Here is a 21,141-nt window from a genome sequence, read left to right on the forward strand (position 1 = left end):
ATTGTAACATGCGCTACTTTGGGGAACGAATCGTAATAAATATATGTAATTATAAATGTGGGGAAAAAACTACCACTGGAACTAAGTAAAATCTTAAGTCCATAACTAAACATTAGCGTAACTGAGAGAAACGTCTTTTATGTCCTCAATTTAAAAAAAAAACAACTGGTTTTGTGATATTTCAATCAATCAATGAATAACAATTTATTTCGAATAAAAGTCCATAATGTGTTAGTAACATACATACTAATACTTAAATTTTCACATTTGTCAAAAGTATAATGTTGGAAAGGCAAAGTACTAAATGTTGAGTGTAAAGAATCGAACTAATCCACTCAACTATCAGTTTTATTTCGACTGTCGACCTGTGTTAAATTTGGCAGCTTCGTTACGGACGTTACGGTACTCTAATATAAAAAAAACCGGCCAAGTGCGAGTCGGACTCGCCCACCGAGGGTTCCGTACTTTTTAGTATTTGTTGTTATAGCGGCAACAGAAATACATCATCTATGATAATTTCAACTGTCTAGCTATCACGGTTCATGAGATACAGCCTGTGGTGACAGACAGACGTACAGCAGAGTCTTAGTAATAGGGTCCCGTTTGGGTACGGAACCCTAATAAAAAGTATGTTCTGTTACTTATATTAGTCAATATAGGTATGCAGGCTGTCGGCCCCATGCCACACCTTGTTCAAGACCATGAACTCGCACGCATTCCATAGGATTTTGATCGCAAGGCACACCTCCCAATTATTAGAATCATATATTTAAGAAGGCATCATTATTACCATAATTTTTAACGAGCATCTCATTAGCGACATGTCAATTTGTGATCACGTCAAGACAGAGCATTGTGTTGTCTGACAAGAAGACATGTCATTGTTAAAGCGTCGTCGGACATGTTAAACTGCTTAAGAAACTGAAACGATACACCAGTGTTTTTTATCCAAACTCAAACCAAATAATTACCAAATTTTCGAGCAGCGAAATATTGCTAGGGTTGATTTATGTTTTTATTCTTACCATATACTTACTTACTTACTGCTGTGGCACGACGACCCGAAGTGGATCTTGGCCTCCGACACCAAAGACCGCCATGCTACTTTGTCCAAAGCCGTTTCTGTCCAGTCGACGGCGCCGAGTTTGCTGAGGTTTTTCTGCACAATATAATATGTTTATTTAAATTAACTAAATTATATGATTGCCTAATAATCAAATATACAATATAAGCTAAGACGAATTTTCAGTAGCGACTATTATAAATCATAACTTTAAATCGCTGACTTCTATAATCACATTAAACTGATAAGTCGACGTTACTGGATTTATTTATAAACTTGATAATATTTTTACCTGTCTAATTCTAGTTGAAATCGTATCATAGAACGAGACAATGAAATATAATCACAATCACTCAATCGAGCTTATCTTAATCTCACACATAAACTTCCCACCCACGGGTTCCATTATTGGGAAATTAATAGTCACAAAAATAATTCAAATTCAGATGTCACAATGGAATGTAAACAATTAACATCAATCTGTCAAGACCTCGTCAGTGTCATTTATCATTTTCACGCGATAGCCCGCTGAAATGGTTACTAACAACTCACTTCCGAGACTGACCGTCTTATTTACCATATCAATCGAGGTATAATGAACCTTTTGTCTTCGAGACAAGAGCTTTGATGAGTCACAGTCAAGTTTTGGTCTGTAAACTGTGGACGGCGTATTCCCGTCAGTCAAAACCGGCCAAGTTTGAGTCAGACTCGCATTCCAAGGGTTCCGTACTTTACACAATATCTAACAATGTTTTTTTATGTGAAACGAGTGAAATGTCTTTAAAAAACCCGTAGGGGTCGGATCAAAAACTAAGTATTTAAGTCCGACTCACGCTTGACTGCACATTTTTAATATTTGACTATTTATTTTAAAATTACAAATAAAATATGTTTCAGTTTCTCACAACAAGCTCTGATATGTAACAGGAACAAACTTTATTTTTTTATTTTTTTCATTTACCGCCCTAAAAGTGGCCCCAATGTTTAAAATTCATTTGTTTACGTTACATGTCCGTCTTTGGATCACAAACTTACATATATGTACCATTTTTCATAGGCTGTGACAGACGGACAAACGGACAGAAAGACGCACGAGTGATACTATAAGGATTCCGTTTTTTCCTTTTGAGGTACGGAACCCTAAAAATACAAAACTGTCTGATGAGAAGATATAAATTAGAATGGCTAGACAAGCCGTGTTAGATTCATGCGAGTAGCGACATATGTCAAGTCTGCAACGATTTTGATAGCACACGCAGTGCAAGTGTTATTGGGCACTGTTAAGAGAGGTATGGGCACTGTGAATGACTTCTCGCTTTCTGTGGTAGGGCACAGCACAGCGGATGTCATTCCAAATCTAGAGCAGAGCCCAACTGGGGAGGTACCTCCACCTTACAGAAAACCGCAGCCAAATAACACTAGACCCTACTAATAGTGTTGTGTTCCTGCCGGTGAGTAAGGTTGCCAGAGCTCAACGAAGGAGAGGAGTGTTAGGGTCGGCAACGCGCATGTAACTCCTCTGGAGTTGCAGGCGTACATAGGCTACGGAGACTGCTTAACATCAGGCGGGCCGTATGCTTGTTTGCCACCGACGTAGTATAAAAAAATTCATATGTTTGACTTTTAAAATAACACTTGCACTGCGTGTGCTATCAAAATCGTTGCAGACTTTTTTGGTCTACATAACTCTACTTAGTTTTATTTTATTCTTAAGTTTTCCAGCCTAATCCATTGTTTTAACAGACAGACGGACAGACAGATATAGTCGCACCATAAGGGTTCCTTTTTACCTGCCTTTGGTACGGAACCCTAAAAATGAACTTGATTTAAAAAGTTTTTATCAGTAGGTATCAGCCAGACAGTACATTAAGCTACTAATTGATTATATTAAGCGACTGTAAAAAATGGCATACGAATAAATAAATTATATAGAGCGAACTTGAAGCTAAACAAAGCTATAAACAAAAGGTTATTAGCCTTTTGGTCTAAGAAACAGGGTAAACATGTCTGAATGTATGACTTTTTACAAAATATTAGAATTCTAAACTTATGAATCTGGATGCGGTTTAAGTTTGTAAAAATACCTACCCAATTTTCATTTCTATTGATATTTCGCGTTTTTGAATAGTGTTAATATTTTTCAATTATAATCCTTCCATGGAAATATATTTTTTCACATCACCTATTCGAAAAGGGAACTTTTCTTTCCTTCCAAGAAGGGATCAAAGTGGCACTTTTCTGTTCAAGGACATTTTGTTGCCAGTTTGAAATATTGACACAAAGACATATGAAATTAGTATGCATATAATCGATTACAATTTCTTTATAATCGATTACGTGCATACAATTTTCTAACTTAAATAATATTTTGTTGTAATTGTAAACAATAAATGTAATTAGCGTATTTTAAATTAATTAATAGCATATTTAAATTAAGTTAATTAATTAATTAGCGTAATATTTACAAAGAAACGTAAAAAACATTAGTTTAATAATTTAATTTTTATTTTGAAATTTTAGGTCTCCTTAAACGCAACCATACTTGTCTATGCAATTTAAAAAGTTTATATTTAAAAAGTTTTGTACAAATATTTCACAAAGCATAATTATGCGGTTCTGTATTGTGTATAAATTTGTAACTACTTAGTTTAAATCAATAACTTTATAATAATAAATATAAGTGATATCAGTCTTCATAGTGTTGAACCAAATCTTCGGAAGAACACTTCCGAAGATTTGGTTCAAAAGGGTACTTAAGAGCTAATTTGTTACCAGAAAAATCTACAAAAATAATGCACTTGATTTTCATTGTATCATTTTGTGTTTGCTGCTGTCTTTGAAAAGATATTAGGTACATAATTATGAGCTGTAGGTACTTTTAATTTGTCAGTACAGTCACGCAGTGTTGGCCGTAATTGTTAATTTTAATTAACCATTGATCAATTTTATTAACCATTAGTTCCGCCATTAACCAATTGCATTAAAGTTAATTCGGATTAAAGTTAATTCGGATTAAATTTTTGAGACGTTAATGGCCATTGAAGTTAATTCGGATTAACTTTAATTCGGATTAACTTCAATGGGCATGAAAGTCAAATAATTAATCCGAATTACTCTCAATTTGGATTAACGTCTAATAAAATTACATTCGTGATATTTTAAAATGAGAGAGCAAAATGACCCTGACTGAACCCTGGCAGTAGTAGCAGTACCTACCTACTACCTAGTAGAATTCTGGTTTGGTGCAACACAGACATACGCGGTTTTGGTCATTTAAATCGTCTTGATGAGCACTTCGGAGAGCCGTACCCATGATAGAGCTGATGCTGAACCCTGGCAGTACCTAATGGATCTAAGGTTTGGTGCAACATAGGCACAGGCTGTTTTAGTCATCCGACTCGTCTTGATGAGCACTTCGGAGAGCCATACCCATGATAGAGCTGATGCTGAACCCTGGCAGTACCTAATGGATCTAAGGTTTGGTGCAACATAGGCACAGGCTGTTTTAGTCATCCGACTCGTCTTGATGAGCACTTCGGAGAGCCATACCCATGATAGAGCTGATGCTGAACCCTGGCAGTACCTAATGGATCTAAGGTTTGGTGCAACATAGGCACACGCTGTTTTAGTCATCCGACTCGTCTTGATGAGCACTTATGAGAGCAGTACCCATAATGGAGCTGATGCTGAACCCTGGCAGTACCTAGCGGAACTAAGGTTTGGTGCAACGTAGGCACACGCTGTTTTAGTCATCCGACTCGTCTTGATGAGCACTTAGGAGAGCAGTACCCATGATAGAGCTGATGCTGAACCCTGGCAGTACCTAGTGGATCTAAGGTTTGGTGCATCATAGGGACACGCTGTTTTAGTCACCCGACTCGTCTTGATAAGCACTTAGGAGAGCGGTACCCATGATAGAGCTGATGCTGAACCCTGGCAGTACCTAGTGGATCTAAGGTTTGGTGCAATATAGGCACACGCTGTTTTAGTCACCCGACTCGTCTTGATGAGCACTTAGGAGAGCGGTACCCATGATAGAGCTGATGCTGAACCCTGGCAGTACCTAGTGGATCTAAGGTTTGGTGCAACATAGGCACACGCTGTTTTAGTCACCCGACTCGTCTTGATGAGCACTTAGGAGAGCAGTACCCATGATAGAGCTGATGCTGAACCCTGGCAGTACCTAGTGGATCTAAGGTTTGGTGCAACATAGGCACACGCTGTTTTAGTCACCCGACTCGTCTTGATGAGCACTTAGGAGAGCAGTACCCATGATAGAGCTGATGCTGAACCCTGGCAGTACCTAGTGGATCTAAGGTTTGGTGCAACATAGGCACACGCTGTTTTAGTCATCCGACTCGTCTTGATGAGCACTTAGGAGAGCAGTACCCATGATAGAGCTGATGCTGAACCCTGGCAGTACCTAATGGATCTAAGGTTTGGTGCGACATAGGCACACGCTGTTTTAGTCATCCGACTCGTCTTGATGAGCACTTATGAGAGCAGTACCCATAATGGAGCTGATGCTGAACCCTGGCAGTACCTAGCGGAACTAAGGTTTGGTGCAACGTAGGCACACGCTGTTTTAGTCATCCGACTCGTCTTGATGAGCACTTAGGAGAGCAGTACCCATGATAGAGCTGATGCTGAACCCTGGCAGTACCTAGTGGATCTAAGGTTTGGTGCATCATAGGGACACGCTGTTTTAGTCACCCGACTCGTCTTGATAAGCACTTAGGAGAGCGGTACCCATGATAGAGCTGATGCTGAACCCTGGCAGTACCTAGTGGATCTAGGGTTTGGTGCAACATAGGCACACGCTGTTTTAGTCATCCGACTCGTCTTGATGAGCACTTAGGAGAGCAGTACCCATGATAGAGCTGATGCTGAACCCTGGCAGTACCTAGTGGATCTAAGGTTTGGTGCATCATAGGCACGCGCTGTTTTGGTCATCCGACTCGTCTTGATGAGCACTTAGGAGAGCAGTACCCATGATAGAGCTGATGCTAAACCCTGGCAATACCTAGTGGATCTAAGGTAGGTGGTAAGGCTCTATCATGGGTACCGCTCTCCTAAGTGCTCATCAAGACGAGTCGGGTGACTAAAACAGCGTGTGCCTATGTTGCACCAAACCTTAGATCCACTAGGTACTGCCAGGGTTCAGCATCAGCTCTATCATGGGTACCGCTCTACTAAGTGCTCATCAAGACGAGTCGGGTGACTAAAACAGCGTGTGCCTATGTTGCACCAAACCTTAGATCCACTAGGTACTGCCAGGGTTCAGCATCAGCTCTATCATGGGTACTGCTCTCCTAAGTGCTCATCAAGACGAGTCGGATGACTAAAACAGCGTGTGCCTATGTTGCACCAAACCTTAGACCCACTAGGTACTGCCAGGGTTCAGCATCAGCTCTATCATGGGTACTGCTCTTCTAAGTGCTCATCAAGACGAGTCGGATGACCTAAACAGCGCGTGCCTATGTTGCACCAAACCTTAGATCCACTAGGTACTGCCAGGGTGCAGCATCAGCTCTATCATGGGTACCGCTCTCCTAAGTGCTCATCAAGACGAGTCAGATGACCGAAACAGCGCGTGCCTATGTTGCACCAAACCTTAGATCCACTAGGTACTGCCAGGGTTCAGCATCAGCTCTATCATGGGTACCGCTCTCCTAAGTGCTCATCAAGACGAGTCGGGTGACTAAAACAGCGTGTGCCTATGTTGCACCAAACCTTAGATCCACTAGGTACTGCCAGGGTTCAGCATCAGCTCTATCATGGGTATTGCTCTCCTAAGTGCTCATCAAGACGAGTCGGATGACTAAAACAGCGTGTGCCTATGTTGCACCAAACCTTAGATCCACTAGGTAGTGCCAGGGTTCAGCATCAGCTCTATCATGGGTACTGCTCTCCTAAGTGCTCATCAAGACGAGTCGGGTGACTAAAACAGCGTGTGCCTATGTTGCACCAAACCTTAGATCAACTAGGTACTGCCAGGGTTCAGCATCAGCTCTATCATGGGTACCGCTCTCCTAAGTGCTCATCAAGACGAGTCGGGTGACTAAAACAGCGTGTGCCTATGTTGCACCAAACCTTAGATCCACTAGGTACTGCCAGGGTTCAGCATCACCTCCATTATGGGTACTGCTCTCCTAAGTGCTCATCAAGACGAGTCGGGTGACTAAAACAGCGTGTGCCTATGTTGCACCAAACCTTAGATCCATTAGGTACTGCCAGGGTTCAGCATCAGCTCTATCATGGGTATGGCTCTCCGAAGTGCTCATCAAGACGAGTCGGATGACTAAAACAGCGTGTGCCTATGTTGCACCAAACCTTAGATCCATTAGGTACTGCCAGGGTTCAGCATCAGCTCTATCGTGGGTACGGCTCTCCGAAGTGCTCATCAAGACGATTTAAATGACCAAAACCGCGTATGTCTGTGTTGCACCAAACCAGAATTCTACTAGGTAGTAGGTAGGTACTGCTACTACTGCCAGGGTTCAGTCAGGGTCATTTTGCTGTCTCATTTTAAAATATCACGAATGTAATTTTATTAGACGTTGATGCAATTGAGAGTAATTCTAATAAATTTTTAGAAACTTTAATGGCCATTGAAGTTAATCCGAATTAAAGTTAATCCGAATTAACTTCAATGGCCATTAACGTCTCAAAAATTTAATCCGAATTAACTTTAATCCGAATTAACTTTAATCCGAATTAAATGGCTAATGGTTAATGGCCATTAACCTTTTTAATTGTTAATTTTTAATGGTTAATGGCATTAGCGTTCGGCCAACACTGCAGTCACGTCTGAAAATATCGATACGGACAAAGTGCCAGAAGTATGTACCTACCTATACTAAGGTCGTGTATACATATTTTTGGCACTGTCCGTATCGATCTTTGCTTAAAATAATAATGTTTTGAAACCTAATATATGTATGTAATTTCCTCATAGGTGATGTGAAAAGCAGTGTGTGTCACATGGTAGCAAAATTATTTTCACCTTGGGCGTTAACACTTGAATCCCTCACTACGCTTAGGATTCTATTATAGAATCCTTCGCTTCGTTTAGGATTCAATTGTACGCCCTCGCCGTAAATATGTCATTTTGCTCCCTTGTGACACAATCTACTATCTCAAAAATGTTTGTGCTACTTGTTGTAATTAGCCTCTGTTAAGACCTATCTTAACAAGTAGCAGATAAGTAGGTATTAGCATACCTAAGTACCTACTTACCTAATCTAGACAGATTAAGTCTCTCAATCGTCCTATGATATGTAAAGGTGACATCTACCGAAACTATGGTGTACTAGTTTAAGTGCTCAATAAGCTGTTAGCTATGTCAATGTATGTAATAGTTCCTAACCAATCCGTAGTGTCATAGTGTGGCGCTGTACTTTACTATATAAGCTTCTACATGTATGTAGATAAGCCCACTTTTTCTAACCAGCCTTCTGTAAAACATTAAATTAAGATATCAGATTCTCTGCTTTCATTTGGTCGCCATTACCTCCAACGCTGAACATAATGGTGACCCCTAGTTTAAATCGCGGTTAATCTCAGTACTTTAAAGCGAATCGCTAGTAAATTTAGTAAAATTTGCGAGCCGGTACGTCGAGGAATCGCCGCGTATCCTGATTTAGGCCGGGAGAGCAACGTTACCACGTAGGCAGCAACCGCGTGGGGCTCCGCCGACCTGAAGAAGCTGAAGAGGTGACTAGGAGGCGACCACACCACTCGATCGAGCGGCCTGAGCCAACGCGACAGGCGCCGACCGAGCCACCAAAGCGGGACCACGTGCGTGGCACCGCAGCCGCAGCAGGGAACGGCTACCGCAAGTACCAAAGGGACCACGTGGGTGGTACCACACCAGAAGCAGAAGGAGCGCCCAAGCGAGGGCAATCACCAAGCTACGCCACGCGCACGAGCATCAATCGAGAAGGCAAGTGAGCTGGCATTCCCTAACCTATCTACCAAATCTCCCTACCAAATTTAATTGTAATCGATTTATTTCCTACAAATTGTAAATTGTAATCGTTCTTAATCATGTTAGAAACTTCCAAAAACACTCTAGAAGAGTTAGAAATTAGGCAGTTAAAAAATAGACGAGGTGTCTGTAAGCGAAAATTAACTGTATTTAATAAATTTATAGAAAGAATCGACTCAAGTGCATTGACGGCCGAAATAATTGTAGACATAAGCTTAAGACTAGAACAATTACCAAAGTTATACAATGATTTCTCTGAGATACAGGACCGGATCGAGACACTGTGCAGCGACGAAGGGGACATCGAAGCCCACGAGGCCGAGCGTATGTCATTTGAGGACACATTTTACCGACTTAGCGCTAAGGGCAAGCTGCTGGCGAAGGTAGATACCGATTCAACACCAAATGACCATAGTCCGCGAGCCCCGCCGCAGCAACCCCTCGGTGAGTCGATAAAATATCCCGAAATTAGCCTCCCTAGCTTCGACGGAGACCTAACACAGTGGCTGCAATTTCGAGACACATTTGATGCCCTAGTCAACCAAGCTAGCTTAGCACCGATCGTAAAATATAAGTACCTACGCAGTTGTTTACAAGACGGCGCACTTGAGGTAATTAGTTCGCTCGATTTCTCCGAGGACGCGTACATGCTCGCGTGGCAGATGCTTTGTGAACGTTATAATAATCCTAAACGTTTAGTCACCAACCACATGCGAGCCTTGTTCGACGTGGAACCGGTACCGTCAACTCCTTCGGGTCTAAGAGGTCTGTGCGATAATATTTCCAAACATTTGAGATCTTTGCGCTCATTAAATGTACCTACCGAAAATTGGGATCTCGCAATTATTCACATGTTAGTTAAAAAGTTAGACAGTCGATTGCAATCAAAGTGGGAAAACAGTGTTGATTTGAGAAAATTGCCTTCGTTGCAGGATTTCAAAACCTTCCTAAAGAACCGAGCTGACCGGCTGGAAGCGACCAGCCCAGCAGTACCATCGGACGCACCCAGCACTTCCAAGAAGGCCATGGTAACCACGTCCGAACCTATCAAGGTAACCTCCAAACAGTTTAAATGTAACCAGTGTCCGTATTGTTCGAGTACGCATTATATTAATCAGTGTCCAAAGTTTAGTGCATTAAACGTTATCGCGCGCATCCGAGCCGTGAATAAATTACGATTATGCTTTAATTGTTTGTCCGGAACGCATGTCTTAACAAACTGCAGGGCCAGTACATGTCGAGTATGTAAGGGCAAGCATCATACGTTACTACACAAACCAAATACCAACACTCATGTAGGTAGTAACCCCGTACCAACGCGATTACCAATATCAACGTTAATCGACGAACAACCGAGTTCTAGTCAAATCGAGACTACCTTGTCGAATAACACTTTAATCGAAAAACAAATAAACAATGCGCGAAATAGGTCAGTTTTCCTTACAACAGCCCAAGTGCTCGTTAGGGATAAGCATAACAATGTGCATAAAATGAAGGCATTTTTAGACAATGGCTCGCAAGAAAATTTCATTACCGAAAACGCGGCCAAAAAGTTACAATTAAACAAGGAACAACTTGCCTTAAATGTCATAGGTTTCAATGAAAAAGTGTCTAGCCTTTTAGAATCGTGTGACGTAACATTGCATTCCTTAGACGGAACCTTTACAACGAATTTGTCCTGTTTTATTACGCCTATAATTTGTACTACCAACATTTTAATACCAAACGTGCAACGTTGGCACATTCCGTCGCGTTATAAATTAGCTGATGACGAGTTTAACTTAGCTCAAGATGTAGATTTGCTTATCGGTGGGGAGATATTCTTTGATTTACTTCTTACCGGTAAATACAAGCTCGGGCCCGGATTACCGGTTCTGAGACGCTCGCGATTAGGATGGATAGTCACGGGTTCCGTACAAAAAAAAACCGAGTCTGCCATTCAATGCAAAGTTACAGTAGAAACTCAATTAAAAAAGTTTTGGGAAATAGAGGAGGGTTCCGCACCAAATTTACCCTATGATGAAAAACAATGTGAGGATATATTTCTGAAAACTCACACTCACAACTCTGAGGGTAATTTCGAAATAGAACTTCCATTAAAGCAGCCACCTACCAAGTTAGGTCAATCTAGGCACATAGCATATCGGAGGTTCAAAACATTAGAATCCAAGTTCGAGCGGAACCCCGAATTTAAAGATAAATATGTGAATTTCATGCGCGAGTTCGAACAAGCTGGCCATATGATTCAATTACAAGATAATTATGATGGCCCATGTAATTTTCTACCCCACCAAGCTGTTTTTCGCGACTCCCCCTCAACCCCTATTCGAATTGTTTTCGACTGCTCATGCAGAACTGATAACGGCATTTCTTTGAATGATATCCAATACAAAGGCTCAATAATACAGGACGAACTCATAAATATACTTCTACGATTCCGAAAATACCAATATGTTATTAACGCTGACATACAAAAAATGTACAGATGTATTTATGTTAAACCAAATCAACAATACCTACAATGCATATTTTGGCGGGAAAATACTCACCAACGACTCCAAATTTATATGCTGACCACATTAAGTTTCGGCTTAAAGTCAGCACCACATATTGCAACCAGATGTTTGTTACAATTGTCAAACGAAAACCAACACACATTTCCAGCAGCTGCAGAGGCCATAGCGAACCAGTTCTACATGGACGATTTTATCGCCGGCGGCGACGACGAGAATCAGGTAGCTGAAACTGCATCACAGGTGAACGAGATCCTGCGGGGAGCCAACTTCACGCTGCGGAAATGGAAGTCCAATTCCGAAGTCATCATAAAACGGGTGAGCGAAACACACACACACCAAAACACACACACAACCGAATTTGGAGATAAAACACATAAGGTCCTGGGTTTAGCGTGGTCTAGTGACTCAGATGAGCTTATGTATACCATTAAAGAAAACCAAATTTCACACCCAATCACCAAAAGAAAGGTACTAGGGGTAATTTCGTCCATTTTCGACCCCCTAGGCTTGACGGGACCAGTAATTGTAGTAGCCAAAATATTTATTCAAAAATTATTTAAGGCTCAATTAGATTGGGATACCGAATTAACACAAGACTTGATCCAAGAATGGAACACATTCTATCGAGACTTGTTTTTATTAAACCAATTGAAAATTTCGAGATGTACAGTCATACCCAATTATGTAACGATACAAATTCATGGGTTCTGTGACAGTAGTATTAAAGCCTATGGCGCTGCCATCTATATACGATCAAGCGATAGAGTAGGAAACGTACAAGTTCACCTACTTTACTCAAAATCAAAAATAAGTCCAATACAACCCCAAACTATTCCAAATTTGGAACTTTGTTCCAGTTTACTGCTCGCGACACATGTCGACAAAATAAAACGAGCATTAAAATGTGACGTTTCCGGAATCAACCTGTGGTCAGATTCAAAAATAACATTATGTTGGATAAAAAATAGTAACCCTAAATTAACTTGTTTTGTTAGTAACAGAGTCACAAAAGTATTATCACTTACAAACAAGCACGAGTGGTCATGGGTCCGCTCGGAGGATAACCCCGCCGACCTTTTGTCCCGAGGGGTAGCACCAGGCAAGCTGGAAACCAACCAGTTATGGTGGTCTGGGCCGGCGTGGTTGACCCAAAGTCCGGACACATGGCCGACCCACGATTCTGAGTCACTAAATCATGCACCCGAGGCCGAGAGCGACGTAAACATAACTCTCACCTTGGCTATTAGCACAGAATCTAACGACACGATACAATATCTTTTCCACAGGTGGTCAAGCGATAAAACACTTATTCATGTATTAGCATACATACTTCGATTTATATATAATACAAAAAATAAAACTCGAACAATTAATCCAAATAATAAATTATCAGGACCATTGTCCGTAGAAGAATTAAAAAAATCGGATCACGCATTAATTAGACATGCACAAATGGAATCATTCCCACACGAATATAAATTATTGCAAAACAATAAACCGGTTCTTAACAAATCAAAAATATTATCTTTACACCCATTCATGAAGGACGGACTCGTTCGCGTAGGCGGACGAATCGGTCTTTCGCATTATGCATATGAAAAAAAACATCCTTTAATATTAAGTCACGAGCACGCGCTTACCAAACTACTGATGGCAAACGCACATATACGTACTCTGCACGCTGGCCCTCAGTTATTACTTTCAACTATTCGCGAGCGCATCTGGCCAACAAAAGGTAGGATGTTAGCCTCGAAAATTGTAAATAAATGCGTTCCGTGTTTTAGAGCAAATCCAAAGACTACTAACCCTATAATGGGAAACTTACCCCCCTCAAGGGTAAATCCTTCCCCCCCCTTTGCTATCACGGGTATCGATTATGGAGGACCTTATAACATTAGAGATAGGACAGGGCGTGGTTACAAGGTCTCTAAGTGCTATATAGCAGTGTTTATTTGTTTTGCAACAAAGGCAATTCATCTCGAATTAATTACAGGGCTCGAGTCAGCCAATTTCCTGGCGGCGCTGCGACGATTCATCGCCAGGAGAGGTAAACCGAAGGAGTTGGTGAGTGACAATTCAACAACCTTTCATGGGGCTAGTAACGAGCTAAAAGATTTACAAAAATACCTACAGGACAGCTCGAGCGAGCTAGTATCTCATTGCGCAGACGAGGGCATAAAATGGAGTTTTATTCCTGTCTATACACCTCATATGGGGTCCCTATGGGAATCTAGTATAAAACTTACCAAATATCATTTAAAAAGAGTGTTAGGGTTATCTTTGTTAACTTACGAACAATTTGTATCAATCCTATATCAGGTAGAATCTATGGTAAATTCTAGGCCACTATGTCCCTTACCTAGTTCAAATCCTGACTATCCTGTCCTTACGCCAGCTCACTTTTTAATTGGAAAAGCACCAAATTCACTTCCGGACGAAGATTATAACCATGTACCAAAGAACCGATTAACTCACTATCAACTTTTGCAACAAATCACGCAGGACTTCTGGCGGCGCTGGTCACGTGACTACATCGGAACGCTGCAGGAACGCACGAAGTGGAGGAGCGCGCGCGGCCCAAGCCTCGCAGTCGACACCGTCGTCCTGGTACGAGACGAGCGTCTGCCGCCCTGCCGGTGGAGGCTGGGCAAGATCGTCGCGACGCAGCCGGGCCGGGATGGCGTCACCAGGGTGGCCGTCATCCGAACCGCCAGAGGGGACATCCAACGCGCGTCAATAACATTTGTCCATTACCTACTTCGGGTGAAGTCATATAAGTAGTAAATACCTACCAACAGTACCAACCTAATGTAAAGTTCAAATAATTATAACTAAGTGTCTAATAAGTATAATTAAGTACCTAAATTACCTTACTTACCTAGTACCTATGTACATAATTAGAATACCTACTCCCTATTTAAAATAAAAATCATTTCCTATTGTTGTTTCATTTATAAGAATGGGCACAGATCTAATTAAAATTTAAGTAATTACCTAACTATAACTCGTAACAAAGAACTCTGCCCATCCTTACTGATAGGTAAAATGTATAAAGCCTATTCTTTGAAATACCTAATGTTACTCATAAAACATTAACTATTTCAAGGGGTGGCAAAATGTTAAGACCTATCTTAACAAGTAGCAGATAAGTAGGTATTAGCATACCTAAGTACCTACTTACCTAATCTAGACAGATTAAGTCTCTCAATCGTCCTATGATATGTAAAGGTGACATCTACCGAAACTATGGTGTACTAGTTTAAGTGCTCAATAAGCTGTTAGCTATGTCAATGTATGTAATAGTTCCTAACCAATCCGTAGTGTCATAGTGTGGCGCTGTACTTTACTATATAAGCTTCTACATGTATGTAGATAAGCCCACTTTTTCTAACCAGCCTTCTGTAAAACATTAAATTAAGATATCAGATTCTCTGCTTTCATTTGGTCGCCATTACCTCCAACGCTGAACAGCCTCATGCATGAAGTTTATATTTATTTTGAACGAAATATGTTTTATTCGGATGTTTGTTACCGTTATATCATGTTACAAATGCATTTCCGTTTTTAAATTACCATTTAATTACTTAAAATTATAAATAAAAAGTACAAAAATTTGCCCGCGAAAAGCTAGTGAGCGAAACGCTCGAAACGCCACGTGACGTCACGCGTTCGACAGATTAGTGTCATTAGTAGCAAACGTCAGTTGGGCCGCCCAACGTGTGACGTCATCACGCTCTGTCGAATTCGCGCCAAAAATTATGAGCGTTTCAACCGCTCAAAAATTTTCAACATTTTAAATATTTTTTAATAAAATAATGTTAAGGTTTACAAAAGTATTTTTATCATTTCCGGTGTTCCAACGATATAAATTATGAATCCAAAAATAAAAATAAATTCATGCATGGAGCTAATTAGAGGAAAAGAATTTAAATATGTAACAGTAATAAGTACTAATTCGTATTTCATTATTATACAAGTCACGCACGTGTATATTTACTTATTACCAAAGAAAATATATAGGATAGAGGGTTACTGTCGTAGTAAATTTTGTAGCCACAGCAAATTTAGTGCCATCTATCGACATACGATTAAAACTAAAAATGAAAATGTATTTATACCAAAAACTGTATGTACATGTGGATAAATGATTTTTTTATTTGTATTTATTGTTTTTATATGATTTTGACCCATGCTCTTTTACTGATTTGTGTTAATTGTTAAATAACAAACGAAAACGTCAACGCCATTTAGCCGAGAATAGGCCAAAGGTGTAGGCGCTATCTGTCCGAGAATCATTTTTTCTTGATTTCCGAGGAACTTTTTTCCTTAGACTTTATTCATCTTATACGGAGTTACATAGATGTTTGCTTATTACAAAGACATGATGAACTTGAACAACTCATGCTAATCTAATGTATTATTTAGTAGACATTTATACTAAATATGTAAATATGTAATTGAATCTCGACATATTTAACGCGTTATTTTGAATATTTTGGAATTTATTCCTTATTTTGAATAATATTATAGGTAGGTAACATAAAACAAAACAACCGACAAATATACTCATATTATTTACGCCCAGGATCGAGCAAAGTGGAGAAAGGCAAGTAGGAAAGCGGACCCCGGCAGGCCGGGATAACGCTAAGATAAGAAGAAGAAGAAGATTATTTACGAGTATTTTAAGAGATTGTAGGTATAACTATAAAAAATATATTGTTCAGTTTGATTGGGGATAGAGTTTAATTGTGATAAATGGAAAATATAATAAGAATTAACTTGCAAACGTTGCTTCTAAATTATACATTTTAAGCTATGCTGGCAATTAGCATAATTATTTATGCATAGAAACGTCTAGGTAAGGCGCGAGAAATGTTAGTGAATTTGTAATTGGTAAGTGCCTATTACTATAAATTCTGTTTTAGCAAGGCGTTAGTAGGCAAGTGAGTAATCAATATTGATTTCGTTAATTTTAACACCTAAGCCTAATATAGGTAGTTGCTGCAAAAAATCAAACCAGAAAAACGAATTTTACATTAGAAACCAAATCTATTTTTATATCTATTTAATAATATTATGTAAATATTGATGTCGATCATAACATAATATAAATTCATGTAGATTAGTCTAGCATAATTTATACTGTAATTTTATATTATGATGAGAATAAATATCTAAGTCTATATTATTCAAATTGTTTATAAATATGTAAACATATTTACTTAGCTTTGACATACCTAAAGGCAGAAGATCTTCAACAATGACATCACCTACAGGGTATAATATTACACAATTTATTGAAGAAATCTCTACAATTCACTAGCTAATACAAGAATAACTACACTAGCACTCGATAAGTAAAATACAGCAACAAACCGACAGAATGTCAGACACTTAATTACATTCTAATTTATACATTTTCTTAGGCTATGCGACTACATCGTTCTTTAGGTAGACTGCAGAGATGTGCGAGAATCCGTATAGTCTGCATCTTCTCAAATTATTTTTGCGCTTAAGACGTGAATCTGCTAAACAAAAGCCATTGTTTTCCTTGTGTGAGCGGTCTAGCCATTGTGTGCCATTGTATCTGACAATGGCACGCGCCGTAGCACGCGCTCAGACACAATGTCACACAAACCTGACAATGGCCTTATATACTAACATAGTATACCTATACATTTTATAAACTTAAAACTAAACACTATTTAGGAGACAAAACGGCGTGACTCCGTTGAATCGTCTGGTCTTGTGTGGGATTCGACAGTTAGCCCCGGAAGCTCCGACACACAACACCCTTCAGCCAGAAGTCGGCGCACTCGATGGTCCCCTGCAGCGGTCGCAGCACGCGCACCACAAAAGAGTTTAAATGCACGTAGTGGCGCGATTGAAGCTCGAACACCCTTATGCCTTATAGGAATATTTTGAGTCTTCGCTGGTGGCTGGTACCTTCAGTGAATCAAACATTTTCCGTACAACTCAGAACATGCCCTACTCGCATTTTCCTGTTCACCCCTTGAATCCTATCTATTAAACATCTAACCTACATTGTCACCACGGCGCCATGGTTGACGCCATCGTTTGTAAACAAAAATATCAAACGGGTGGTGATAACTTGCTTAATAGGACGAGTCGCGCACAGCCGGGTCTACACCGACCACAGTACATAGCAACAACGCATCGCGTGGAACCGACGCTGTTCATGTTCAAATTCAAAAACGTGTCATGTGTAATGAATGATGAAAATACATCACAACACAGTTCGAACCTGCGGATAATGACTTCGAAAAAAAAATATTTACCTAAAATCTAGTGTGTTGATTACTTACAATCATTTTAAACTGGGGCGTAGAGAAATACTGGGGGTAATGGGGTAAGGTAATGGGGTTTCCTAATAGGTAAAAGAAGTAACATATTAACAAATTTTATTCTAGCTTAATATCGAAAAGGTTATTAACCACTGTTAACGCGTTTCCGAAGCCCGCCAGCGTTGTAAACAAACGCGCGCGCGCAGCTGCACATTCGGCATGAACCCGAGAATCTACGATATACTTTAATTGCCCGCGCCCAGGCTGTTAATATGATGTATGCAAAGGTGAGACCCTGTGGCAATTTTCAACCAATTGAAAAAATTAACACTGCTATGCTGGAAATAAATCTTCATTTTTCACGGTATGCAGACCCGGATTTAGAGACCTAGGGCCCCTAGGCACTAAGAATTTAGGGGAGAGGGCGGGGCCTTCTCTATCTCAAAACCATTGTTAGGTTGCCTTATAGGCGAAAATCCGGCCCTGACGGTGTACTCGGTAAGCGTCTCGGAATAAGAAATCCAAGATCAAAGAGAGTATGAATCTGTCGTCTCGCCCGGCGCGGAATGTTAGGTACTATCTAAAACTAAGCTCCTATTACGCCACTAAGTTTCCAACACTCATGAAATACACCTCTCATTATCGAAATATGTTTTAAACATTTATTTTTGAATTTTTCAATTTATTTCACATTACTGTTATAAATGAGCAATTCCCGCAGAGGAAAATAATACACAGGATTCTGAGTATACTGATTAATCAAAATCGAAGCCGCGAGCAATGGCTTCATTGGGTATTTGATTTTAAAGATTAAATACAAATAGTTATTTGTTATACAAGGGTGCAAAGTTGTATTTTACCCGCGAGTGTAGAATTGAAACACGAGCAAGCGAAAGGATTCTATAGTTGAACCACGAGCGAAGCGAGTGGTTCTAAAATAGAATCCTGAGCGTAGCGAGTGCTTCAACACACGAGAAGTAAAATACATTTGCACCCGTGTGTAACACAAAACTTTTCCCCTCACTATAGCGAGGAAAGTGCAACATCCACAGGCGTTAGATCATCTTCATCACTGGAATCACTCATTTTTTTACGATATTATAACAGAAAACTCTTTAAGTAAAAGTTTTTAAGTAAAAAATTTGTTGACAATGTTGACATTTCTGACGTATGAAATGTCAACGATGCGTTTTGAAATTGCATCGACTCAACTTGTGCGTTCAGAATTATATTTAACATCGTTATAAAAAAACAAACGTTTCTTATTTAATTTTAAGGTTTATGACTTAAAATCATTAAATAAAGCTAAATTTGATAATTTTTATTAGATTCTCGAATCATTTATTTAATGATAATTAATATTGAACGAACCATTATCATAAGCGTTTTACGTTTTGTTATCTGTCAAGCTACTTAACACGCTTCATCCAAGGTCAAGTTACTTTCCCCACTAGTGGATAAAACGCGTTTTTCCCCGCTTGTTTTGAAGGTTAAAAGACAACTTTCCGAGCTAGTGAGGGGAAAAGTTTATTTCTACTTTTCTAATACATAATTACTCATCGCAATATAACTTCGTATAGGTAATGGAGTCTAATATTAAGATAGCCCTAAAAGCAATTGTAACGCCTAAGGTGAGCACTCAACTCAACGGCCATAACTGTAATTTTATTAAACCTGACTATGACAGTAAGTTACATTACAGTTTCACTATAAGACCCTTAAAGGGAAATAATGAAATGAATTAATTTAACCGCAATTTTACTACACAGCTATTAACCATTTATATACACAACACAACGTAATGAGATAAAGCCAGCTAATGGTCTGTGTCATTATTTTAATTATTATTATTAGCACTATCCATTGTAGCACATGTGGCACCAGTAATAATACAACCATGACAATGAAACAGCTTAGACAATATCAGAAGAAAAAATATATAAAAAAAAGTTCATGGCAAGAGAATTATGAAAACAATACTATTTCCACAAGCTGGATTCCGTTGGAAACCTTGTTTATAACCTAGTTGGCGAGTTTGCCCGTGATGTCATAGTTTTTACGAGTGTTCCCACGCTCGTCTGTCTAAGTAAACATGCGAATCGTTCTGCAACTTGTCCTACATTTATAAAGATATAAAAGACAATCGGATATGGTCTCTCACACTTCTTTAATACTTTGACAACCTCATGGACGTTGACGTTGTCCTAATCGTATTGTTATCGCTCCTATTAGGATCAGGCTCTCTACATCGATATTTCCTAGAACCACTAATGTGTCTATCTTTGGTAGTTTATGGAACTAAGTACCTACTAGTAGTAGTTATTCTCGTCATTCAGTTTCAATATCAGTTATTATTTCAAATTATTTTTTTCTCGTGGTCCTGATTAGTCCTTTGATAAATTGCTGCAAAATTCTGTTATGTATTTATAAAAGTACACGGCAATAACACTGACAGTGACACTGTAAGTTATACAATATTAAAGTGAAAGTGTTCATCCATTATCACAGTCGTTTCGCAAATCAGTTTGAAGTTCGCCAGATTCTAGTCCTGGACCAGGGCCAATTTCACGGGCCCAGTATAGTCCTGTAGATATTTATCACTTGCGAACATTAAACCGACCGTACTCTGTTCGTGAGAGAATTCGTACGCAGCTGAACCGTGATAAAAGAGGAATCAACTATCAATCTGTAAAGTAATTAAAAACACACTGTTAGATGTGCTAAGGGCCTACCGCGAACAACGATATTCGAAATTTCTCTCGCTATCGCTCTTATATATTTAAGCCAAAGAGACGCAGTCAATAACGAAATTCCGATTTTTGTTCTTCACTGCATGTATACAGATCCTCTGTCCCGCATACCTATCAAGAGACTCAGACGCATAAACTGTTATTAAAATTTTGATTCAAGAACATTAAACCTATTGATGTGCTCACCGCACCACGTCAAGCTGAACGCTCATCCAACTGCGGCGATCAGCAACATCGTTAACATTTAATTATCATTTCATACAAGGGTATATTCCGTTCACAAAGAATTTTGTTGTCAGAGTATTATACTTATTAAAATTTATAATCATTACGTTCTTGAATATATTAATTAATGCATATTTAAAAGATTAAAAATTATAAACCGGCTTACAATATGAAATAATAGAATAATCATAATAAAGAAGATTAGTAATAAACAACAGAAGCAATTAGAGGGAATCCCACAACAGAGCTCAGAAGCTAGGAAGCTCGGGAAACTATAAATTAGGTGCGACAA

At 39.5% G+C, this 21,141-nt stretch overlaps 2 protein-coding genes across 16 annotated transcripts in view; both read left to right on the forward strand.

Annotated features, from left to right (window-relative positions):
• The window catches only part of LOC134743185 (uncharacterized), a 61,874-nt gene that overhangs the window by 23,799 nt on the left and 16,934 nt on the right, over window positions 1-21,141 (forward strand). The window lies entirely within an intron of this gene.
• Window positions 8,368-14,505, forward strand: LOC134743163 (uncharacterized). 15 transcript variants are annotated; one of them, XM_063676534.1, is made up of 3 exons: window positions 8,368-9,818; window positions 13,563-13,633; window positions 14,072-14,505. In XM_063676534.1, the coding sequence occupies exons 1-3, from the start codon at window positions 9,113-9,115 to the stop codon at window positions 14,348-14,350; spliced, it is 1,056 nt and encodes a 351-aa protein (XP_063532604.1). In that variant the 5' UTR covers window positions 8,368-9,112; the 3' UTR covers window positions 14,351-14,505. The 15 variants fall into 15 exon arrangements, with proteins under 15 accessions (XP_063532604.1, XP_063532602.1, XP_063532607.1 ...); XM_063676532.1 differs by having other exon boundaries at window positions 8,378-10,081; XM_063676531.1 differs by having other exon boundaries at window positions 8,387-10,105.

This window comes from Cydia strobilella, chromosome 7 (genome assembly GCF_947568885.1).
Source record: "Cydia strobilella chromosome 7, ilCydStro3.1, whole genome shotgun sequence".
Classification (NCBI taxonomy): domain Eukaryota; kingdom Metazoa; phylum Arthropoda; class Insecta; order Lepidoptera; family Tortricidae; genus Cydia; species Cydia strobilella.